This window comes from Rutilus rutilus, assembly GCF_951802725.1.
Source record: "Rutilus rutilus genome assembly, chromosome: 2".
NCBI classification, from domain to species: domain Eukaryota; kingdom Metazoa; phylum Chordata; class Actinopteri; order Cypriniformes; family Leuciscidae; genus Rutilus; species Rutilus rutilus.
In genome coordinates this window covers 3,023,599-3,034,735 of record NC_140210.1, presented here as the reverse complement: position 1 = coordinate 3,034,735, position 11,137 = coordinate 3,023,599, and the positions used below count along the sequence as shown (strand labels likewise).

Here is an 11,137-nt window from a genome sequence, read left to right as displayed (position 1 = left end):
AACTGGTCAATTACAGAAGAACTGACCTCTCAAAAATAGAGATGGGAAACCGATGCTTTCACTCAGCTGTGCATAATAGCACCAAATTAATAATAATAAAAAAAAAAAACACAATATATTGATTCGCGTTCTGTTTTCTATCATGCGCCGTGCACGTTTGCGATGACGTAAGATGCACGCAAACGCACCAGCGTTCGATAGAATCGAGTTGAGTGTGAAACCCGTTTATATACTGTCTATGGTGAAACCAGACCAACGCTGCGGGGGACGCCGGGAACAAACGCGCTCGGGCTCGGACCGCAGCAAACTTTGAAAGCAGCCTTAGTGAACCGAACATATCCCCTCCCGATCTCATGAAAATGCGTCTCTATTGCACGCATTGTGTTTATCGTGCAATTTATACTCAAAAATGAGTTTTCGCGTGCATTTGATACGCACTTTATTGCGTGTAATACACACGCACCCCACACAAGACCTACCCATGCGTATAATATGCACGTACCCTACCACTACTAAACCTACACTAAACCTACCCATGCGTATCATATGCACGTAAAAACTCATTTTGGCGTATAAATTGCACGATAAACACAATGCGTGCTATAGAGACGCATTTAGTGTGATCGGGTTGATATTTAGCAAAAGAAAATGAAGCCCCGCCCTGTGGCTGTGGCTCTGAAACTGCGGTTCTGCTAATACTAGTTGATTGTGAAAAAGTTTCTGGAACATTTGCTGTGTTCAGAAGAGCAATGAGCTGCCAATACAATCTCTTGTTTTTATTCCTCTGTGGCTTCGCTGCACTCTCTGGTAGGTTCTGACTTCATTTTTTATAAATATGTTAATAGACTGAAGAGAAGAAACAGTTTTTCTTATATATTTTGTAAATATATATATTATAGTTGAGATCAAAAGTTGCAATCAATGGATATTAAGAATAGTAATTTCATTTCATTTCATTTATTATACAGGAAAAGTTAAAAGTAACAGTTAAGTCACCGTCAAACGGGCCTGGCTCAGTTTAAGCAACTGGTTTACAGCAGGTTCCTGTTCTGCAGGATATGTTAATCCATAACATTTGTTTTCATGCATAGGGCCTACTGCTTTATTTTATACCAACTCAATATTATAAATCATATTAGAACATCTAAATTGTCAGAAAAAATATAGTTCATTTTTTAAGTGTCAGATCAAGAAAAAATATGTCCTTAAAGCAACACATGCACTTTTTAGTGACCACTTGAACAAATGCACTTATACTATATTTTTTGGACACTTTTAAATGCAAATCTATGACGTTTACATGCAAACTGCTGCAATGAGTGTTTATTCATGTCGGTCTTTAATAGAAGACACTCACAGAAAGTCGAACATTTAGATATGTTGTCAAATTATAGTGTTACAATAAAGGTTCTTTAGATTATTAAAATGTTCTTCGAAATAAGAAAGAAATGGTTCTTTTTAGAGCTTTTGACTGAAATGTTCTTTGGAGACCCAAAATGTTTCTTCTATCGCTGCTGAAACTCCCTTTACTTTCATAGTTCAGAACAAAGTCTGTATTTCAGGAACTATTTTGAGTCTTGTTTTATCAAGCACTGATTTGTTGATTTCAAACATCTAGTTCAAAACAATCTGAAATTATAATAATTTGTGAAGTTAGTAAGTTAGTTCTGTTGGCCATAACAATGGTTTGGTATTTTTAAGTTACCTTTTACCTTTCAGCTGTTTTTATAATAATTTAACTGTTTAAGTTCTGATATAATAGGCTGTTTTACGCAGATCCACATTTGAGAATTATTCATTCTGTTTTTATGCTTTTTTCTCATAGTGAACCAAACATGAGCAGTTGAACCCTGTTGAGTTCTAATAAATATTAATATGATTTTATTTATTATAGTCTCAACTGAGACATGTGGAAAAGATCTACTAGAGGGAACGTCCTGCATCATTAAGCTGACAACAGAAAACAATGAGAAACCTTCTGAGTTTAGATGGGTCCATGACAAACGCAGCGGCAACATTCTTCGCTGGAAAGGTGGGAAAATCATAGAAGAATCTAAAGGTGTATCTATGGAAGAAGATGGATCATTGAGATTTTTAAGTGTTAGTCTGAACGACACGGGCAGATATTCATTCAACGCATTTAATGCTGATGGTAAAGAGACAGGTAGAGGAGAAGTGGAAATTAAAGTATATGGTAAGATGACAAATATTTCTACCCTTCCAACACAATAATAATAACAAAATCAGACTGTATATTTCTATAGTAGTTACAGTATTAGGAAATAACCACCATGTTTCTGTTACAGAAAAGGCCCCTAAACCTGCTGTGAAGATCAACTGCACAAAAGATGGGAATGTGACTCTCACCTGTGACATCGGAGAAAGAAAAGATCTGACTATATCCTGGTATAAAGAAGACAAAATTATCCAGAACGAAAAAAACCATCAGGTGTCCTTGTCATCTACTCAAGTCCAGGAGAATAAACCGTACTCATGCGAGGCACACAATCCTGTCAGCAAAGACAAAAGTGAGAGTGTTACAGTATCATGTAAGTATTTCTCATTTCACATGCTTTTTATTCTTAATGTTCTGATTTTGTGCTATAATTACTTAATCTTTATCTTTTAAAATACTAAAATAAATGTGTGTGTTGTCTCAAAGACATAATAAAACATCTAAATCATGACCTTTAAGAGTTTTGAACATATCTGAAATTAAATACTGATGTTAAAAATAAACATGTCTGTAAACTGTCTGAGTGACTTTTCGTGGTTTCACCTTAGTCTCATAAAGTATATGAACTGGTTTCTGGCCCATTTCCTGTTTTTGCTGCTGACCTACAATCATGAATCTATGGCAGTAAAATAACCGTATTTTGGTGCTTAACCGCAAAATGTTGGTAAACTGTGAACTTACTGAAGACACACTTATTTATTCACAATTAGCTATCACAACTTAAAATTTTGCATTAGAATAACTTCCCTGGAATGAACTTGCTGAGATAACTCAAATATCCAAGTTGTCACTTAATACAGTTTCACAATTCAAGTTGAATATAACTTAAAATGAAGGCAGCACAAACACTTAATAGTGTTCTTTATTCAACATCAGAGTCATGAAAACTATGAAATGACACAAGTCTGGGAATTATGTAGTCACCAAAAAAGTTTAACAGATAAAATGAATAGAAGAAAAAGTTTCCTTTATGTTGATGTCAAAGGTTGTTGTTACGTCCCCTGATGGCATAGAGGTATAAGGAAGACATACATCATAAAATTAAACACATTCCTATAGTTTTTGGTCTCTGGGAAGTACTGTGGGCGAATGACTCAAAGATAACAAATTACTGCAAGCAGGTGGTTCGCTTTATTTTCAATACGAACATTACAATTAGCATAAATGAAAACAAACAAACTTATTTACAGCTATATACAATTTAAGCAAAAATAATGAAAAATGATCATTGAAATAAGTCACAGAGAGAAAGAAGAAGAGCGGTGCTAAACAAACAAAATAACAAAACCAAAACAAACGCTAACTAATCCCCAACTCTCTAAACTAACTAAAAACAAAAACAGAAAATAAAGGATTCTTCAGCGCTTAACACGCCATAACCACGCTCCTTCCCTAGTGTTTTTAACAATTGTAATTCTACGTGTATGTAAGGTGTATGTCACGTGACGTACTTTCCTTTTCTCTTCTGTCTGGACTGGTACTATTTAGATCAGGTAAGACATCCTCTGAACTTAAAGCTACTTAAACTTAAAGCTAGCAGAGAGCGAAAAAAAAAAAAAAACAGGAAGAAACCAACAACAGGGGAGAAAACCAGCAACCAATAACAAAAAAGGAGGGAACAGAAATGCAGGCACGTAACAGTTGTGTTCATTCAGACTCAATGGTATTTGATTTTGCCAACATGCTTGACATTCCCTCATCTTTACAAGGAAAAAGACTATGCAAAGTAAGAGAAAATACATCCCAGATAAGGTTAACTTGGTACTGTATTGGGTCATACTGTAGATTCAATACTTTAGATTATGGTTTAACTTAAGTCACGCAATAGGATAGTGCTACAACCAATCAGAGCAATGAAGAAGGCTAGTTGGTATATTAAACTTTTGCTGTATCCAGTCGGCAAAACTCTGAACATATCTTCCTTTTTTAAAAATGACTTAAGTGCCGTTCTTTGCTCTTTTCTCAAAGAAAAGCTTAACTCCAAGTCCTCCAGAGTCGCGGCCAAAGGGGGAGGGGAGCGGGGATGGGGCTTGCTTAATCAATTTAACCAATCATATTGATAGAACGTGACATGTTAGTCATGCTGATTCTATTTTGATGTGTCTGTCTTTATCCTATAAAACCTGATGTATGTTTCCTTTTGGGTGAGATGCTCTGGAGAACTTCTCTGAGATCTCCCGGCCGTGATTAAAGCATTTAAAGGACATTTACTGAAGTCTGTCTGTTATTATTGCTGCAGCAAGTTAGCGGAACAAGGTACAGATTAGACACTAAAGACCTTTTTTCCAAGTGATGGTGTCAATAGGGAGCGAGACGTTGTTTGACTCTTTGCGAGGCTCTTAGGCGGGGTTGGATTGCGGCTTATAGGCGTCAACCCGTACGTTCAGAGGTAACTCAACTGAGTATAATATTTTCAGGTGTCAAGGACACCCGGTTCAACCTAAGTAAGGTGCGTAGGGGAAAATCTACCACAAGTATTACCCATGATGCAGATTGTAGGATTTTAAGCAGCTAAAAATAGAAGTTTTTTTAATGATACACTTGTCTGTTATTGATTTCATGACCATGTCTTACAGGTTCAGATAGTAAACTCATTTGCATTGATTTCTGGGTCATGGTAAGCATCCTAGCCGGCGGAGGAGCCCTTCTGCTGCTGCTGATCTGTGTTCTCATCCTCTGTGCGTATCGAAGCTGTCGGCAACGTACGAAGCACCAATAAGGTTAGCAACGTCTCCATCGCCTCTAAATAAATCAATGAGCATTTGCGTTTTCAACAAAAGATCAAACTGAAGCTGTAGTTGTCCTTGTTGAGCTTGGAAAGTTCCCGGCACAATCATCAACGTATTTCAGTGCCAACTCTTGAATACAGTTATTTAAATAAAATTAAACATTTCTGAACGTGCCAGGTTTCTTTGTCTTCAGAAACCGCATTGTGTGTGTGTGTGTGCTACACTGTCTGTCCACTTTGGGAGTTGGAATTCCAGTTGTCAGTGTGGAGAAAATTTCTCAGTGTGAGAAAGAGAGAAATAAAGAGAACATCATGTCGCAAACAATCAGGAGATGTGTGCCTCCCTGTTCACGGCCCATCGCTGTTAATGATATACATGAGTTCTGCTTTGAGTGTATGGGCGAAGAGCATGGCAAGTGCGAGCACTGTGAGTTTTTCTCCATTAAAGTTTGCTAGTCGATCTGAGGAGCGAGAGACAGGTCTGTTCCTTTCGCTTGCTCTCTCTCCAGATCGGGATTTCCTTTTGCCTGATTCTGAAGCGCGGCCCGGGGCTTCTTCAGACCAGGCAGAGGACGCTGCATCACTCTTTGCTTGTGCCGCCTCCGAGAATTCCTCCCATGATGATAAAGTGCAGGAGGAACTACTCGAGGTGGTGGCAAGGTTACAACCATAGACTCTAAAAAATCTGGGACGGGTGGAGCTGAGGTGCCTGGTTGCTGAAACCACGCCAGCCTAGCTCGACTTGATCGAGTTAGCGCAGGCTAAGGCGCTAATGCTATATGCTACCTGCAGTACCAACTGTGCGACCACACAGGGCGTTGTACTAAAGTGACAGCTGACTTGATGATGTAAAGCCAATAGTTAAAGTTAGTAGTAAAGCCAATAGTTTTCCCTTCGAAATACTATAAATAGTTAAAAGTGAGACTGTCTGTATCGTGATGCTGTATTATTCTGCTAGTTAAAAATGTATTATGCAGTAATATTGCTCTGACCGTGTGAAAGTGATTCATGCGCATACATGTCAGTCAGCGCGGCATCGCACGTCAAGTTCGTAGAGAGCTTTATTGAGTCCATTTATCTCAGAAGTTCAAGTAAATGCACTAGAAATCCACGCTCATTTCAAGGATGTGCATGTATTGCATGGACAGAGAGAAAGCACTGACACCTGCAGGATTTCATCTGACAGTACTTTTTATTTAACACTAAAGAGTTAAATAAGCATATAGTCCATCTGTTCCATGAGAGCAACGCTAACGCAGAAAGAGTGTAGCTTCTATATCTAGAGATGTTTTTAAATCTGAACTCCAAAAAGCAACAAAATTGTCAGACATCCATGATTTCACAGAGGAAAACAACTGAAAATCAGCGCTGGTTGTTCTCTTGATACTCGACAATGATGGAATCAAACAGCGTGGGTGAAGGTGTAATATCGATGTGTGTATTAAATTGTTTGAAATAATCCCGAAAAAAGCACAAACACGGCAGAGATGCCAAGTTCAGCAGCTGAGATTAGCTGAGGTAGTAACGTGATGCTAACAGACAGCAGACAAACGGCTAGCAGTGACAGCAGCGGCAATCCACCTGTCACTCAAGTGGCCACGCCTTTAATTATGCAGAACTTTAAGGCTTAATATAATTTAAACGTATGAGTTATAAAAAAATTCACCCCCTTCAGTTGTCATGAAGGGCAAAATTAGGTAGATACACTTTTTGCACCAGGCTGTAAAACAAATTTTTTTCTGCTGTAAAGTTGGACATTTTAACATGGGGGAGATACAGATTTGACTCCCTTTTGCATCCAGCCTACAGCGAACAGTCGATGAATTGCAGTTTAAGTCACTTCCGTGTTGGTTTCAAGAGAGAGACAGGGAGGTTGCCGCTCGGTTACAACTGGACTGGCCACAGGAACAAGATAACCCCAAATGCTTTAAGTTAGCCTACATGACGAGTTAACTCGTTCATAAAAATATATATAAATTGCGTGTCTTTTATGACCTCAACGTCGACCTATTCGACTATTGTAGGTGCAAAGGCACGCGGTTATATGATGTTGCCTCAGATCGAAGAGACGATCGTGGGCTATCTCTCCCCTTGGAGCGCATCATCAAAAAAAAGAAAAAAGAAAAGCATTTCAGTCAGTGAGTCAGGCTGGTACTGCGCTGCACACCATGGCAGTGTTACAGGCATACCAGGCTGATCTACTGAAAGGTTTAATTATGGTCTTTCATCTAGACCATGTTTACTTCTCTGGTTGATATTTGGCTGCATTTAATGCTGAGGAATTAAAAGATAAATACTCATCTGATTTGAAGTTAGATGCTTGTATTAATATCTTGTCTTGCTGTTCTCTGGCTACATTTAATTATGAGGAATTAAATAGTGAAATAGCCATCTAAAAAAAAAGGTCTTTGAGAGCGTCACCTCCGAGTGCTCCTCCCACAATTATAAAGTGCATGAGAAGTTACTCGACAGATTACAGCTCGACTGCCCCTTCTTTGAGGACCTGCATGACGTTAACTCGCTATTCTTCGCATGCGGTCGTAGATGGCCATTCAGCCCAAGGGATCTGGAGAGGTCGTCATCTCAATTGGCACATCAATTGCCTCGAATTGATGGCTGTATTTCTGGCTCTGAAGTACTTCCTCCAGCAGTTAAGGGGCTACCATGTCCTAGTGCCTGTGGACAACACCACAGGCACTAGGACATGTAGTCACCTACATAAATCGCCAAGGCAGACTCTGTTCGTGCCATCTGAAAAGGCTAGCACAGCAGGTTCTGGTTTAGGACAGATTCCTGTCCTTTAGGATGATTTACACCCCTCTGCATTTTAATGTGGGAGCAGATTTGGGAAAGATTTTACGAAGTAGAGGTGACCTCTTAGCCTCTCAAGGGACTGCGCAATATTCCCTCTGCTTCTCTCTGAATCACACAGCCTGTCTCAGACAGAATTTTCTGAGTGCTAGGGCTCCCTCCACAAGAAGAATCTGTGCCTTTAAATGGGGTGTCTTTGGAAGGTGGTGCACTGCATGCCGTGCAGACCCAGTTCTCTCTAGCTTCACTTCTAGGAGTTAGTGCTCATTCTACCAGGGGCGTTGCTTCCTCCAAAGCTTTGGCAAGGGGCGTCCCCTTGCAAAAAGTATGTGATGCGGCAGGCTGGTCCTCTCCGCATACATTCATCAGATTTTATAGTTTGGATGTTCATGTGACTCAAGGCTCACATGTCATTGAGTCCACATCCCAAGCTCATGTCTGAGAACTTTCATGTGCTTGTGAGCACACTCTACATAACCGTGAGGGGTCCTGACACTTCCAGTCTGGCGCTGTTGGTATTCTCATTCCCATAGTGCTAGCAGCGCAGCATTGAGAGAAGCTTTTGAAAGGGTACGTCTCTGGTTACTTGACTGTAACCCTGTTCCCTGAAAAATTAGGAACGAGATGCTGCATTACATTGCCGCACTGAGGATTTGTCCAGACGTCTCTTCAGACAAAGTGATACCTGAAGGCGCACCTGTTTCACATCTATTTATAGCCTCTAAAAATCCCCAATTCCAGTGACGTCATCGTCAGATGTTATCTGAGGCCAAGTTCCTTGGCATGTTTGCACACATGCTTCACAACCGGTCACACACAAAGGTGTTCCCAAAGTGAATCCACACTTTCAAAAATGAGTAGAATAGCTGATCATCAAATATATCATATTCACTGTCTACCGTATGTAGATTTAGCATTACTTGGTATTAATTATAAGTAAGAAAATATAATTCCCAGTGCACGCAAACTTACCAGATTACTAAACACTCTGTTGATATTTTCCAGATAAAAAGGAGTTCAGGCTAGAAGAACTTACCCCAGGTCATACCAGTACGAACAACTCCAAACAGACCACTATAGGGCAACCGGCGCCCCCCATCCTGTAAGAAGACCCCATGCCCTGCAGCCCATCTGCGCAAACCCCGCCTCGAACCCAGACTCAACCCAAAGCCCAGATCCATTGGCTCGAATTAAGTCAATTTTTCATGATTTACAATACCGCTAGTGGGCACATATCTTTCACTTTACTGATACCTATTTCCCTTTAAGACCATGCGCTTCATACACCGCACATGTTTGGTCAGGATAAGCATCTAAACTTTAAAGCTGTGTGCGTTCATGCAGAGTTTATTTCTCAATACAGAATTAAGTCCCAGAATTAAGCTGGAGAAAGCATGCCTCATTGCATCACTTCTTCGAGAATCAGAGACTGAAAATGCAACAGCTGTTCCCACAAACCAGAAGTGAACTTGACCCAGGGCAGGTAGAGACTGATATACTCTGTTCACAGAAGGTAGAGTTTGCTCACCACATACCGCATCAGTTAGCTGATAATCCACAGCACTCGACACCTTACAAAGATAAGAGTAATTCTGTTAACCCTCAGCCCTTATCTTCACACTCTGTTCCTGAGCACATTACACCTCCCTCTACATCCAAACCATTACATGCAGAACCTGTAATTGTTGTTCCTTCAGGGGTTCCCAAACTTTTTCATTTAAGGACCCACCTAGACAAGTATAATCAATCTCAAGACCCACTTGCACTGGTGCTACCAACTTTCTCAGTTGGTCGCACCAGCATGATTTGGTCGCACCTTTTTTTTTTTTTTTTTGCTACATGCATGGGATTAATCCATGCATGCTGATGGTCTTAATCTGCATACCTAGTTTTGCACTGATGTAAAAAGACTGACAGTGACAAGACCTCATGTTAGCAAAATATTTTAAACTTTTAACTCTTAAAAAAAAACATGTATGTTCTTTAATGTTTGATTATAATTTTACCGTCTTCACATAGGGATGGGAAATGATAAGATTTTATCAATAATAATAATGCCACTGACGATTCTGATTATCGATCCGATTCTTTAACGATTCTCTTATCGATTCTTGATAGCACTGTGTGGAAAAATGTAGTCATATGCTTTTCAAAAAAACAAGGGGTTTATTTATTTTAAAGCTTGAGTAAGCAAACTGTACTTTTTATGTAGCCTAATTTATGTAATAAATAGAACCTTATTGTAAAGTGTTACTGATGATTCATACGTCTCCTGAGTTCACTGTTGGAAAGATCAGTTGTTTTTAACCATTCATTAAAATTAATCATTCAAAGGAGTCATTAGTTCGCGAATTGGACGTGTCGTGCGCGTTGTGTGATTATCCCAGCAGTTAGGACATGGACATCCAAGATTTGTGTCAACACAGAAAACATTTCATCACTGAATAGTTTTTTTCGTTTAATTAAAGTGCTGTTTTATGTCAGCTGAATGTCCGGAACGCTTTTCAGAGAAGATAAGGCAACAACTTATTTAGCACAATTCACATCCAGCGGTAATTTAGGAAAAAAATAAATCTCCGAATGCTCCACATGAAACTTTGGTCTTCCGACCTTTTACCACCGTGTCGATTTATTTTGATTAATATGTGCGAGGGAGAGAGAGCAAGACAGCGCTTAGTTTGGAGACGGTGAAGTCTTGTTTACACTTTCGCCTGGCTCCGAAGAGAGAGAGAGCGCGCGACCGAGTCTCTCTGCTCGTTCTTTCAGTTAAACATGCACTGTGACTCTGTCACAAGCGCAGCAGTTCATCTACATTACTCACCGATCAAATAAGACTTTGGCAGGACAAAAATTCACTTTGGTGGGCGCTAAAACTCACTTAAGAGTCGTTTGGTCATTAATCGGACTGGTTTTGTTTCACTAATCGTAACGTAAATTTAGCTGCAGCTAAGAACCTTTGTGCGATCCACCTTTTCTCACTGTGTGACCCACAAGTGGGTTGCGACCCACAGTTTGAAAACCACTGCTGTAGCATCACCAAGCGTGCAAAACAGGTAAAATTGTCTACTGCAGATGATTACCCTCCTACAACAGTGCAGCACTCCTTGTATTTTAATAGACAAACCTCTAGTCTCGGCCAGTCAGGTGCCCAACCTTTCTGCCTACCTAGACCATATATGTATCAGGATTCCACAGGGACCAGCTATGCCCAGCCACTTACTTTTGCAGGCCCAGTCCAGTCTCAACCTCATCCTCCAACAGGTCAGTTACATCAACCTGTTAGGCAACTGCAGTTTGACCCACAGCTATTTTCAGTGCCTAGTGTTCCATGTGAACAGCCACAAACCCCAGTCAATATGACA

General features: G+C 40.0%; 1 protein-coding gene across 1 annotated transcript; it reads left to right on the top strand.

The window, feature by feature from the left end:
• Positions 1-677: 677 nt before the first annotated feature.
• On the top strand, positions 678-4,956 carry LOC311285572 (T-cell surface antigen CD2-like). Its single transcript, XM_084401250.1, has 4 exons — positions 678-807; positions 1,895-2,194; positions 2,307-2,549; positions 4,813-4,956. Exons 1-4 carry the CDS (start codon positions 750-752, stop codon positions 4,953-4,955), a joined length of 744 nt encoding a protein of 247 aa, XP_084257376.1. The 5' UTR covers positions 678-749; the 3' UTR covers position 4,956.
• Positions 4,957-11,137: the final 6,181 nt, after the last annotated feature.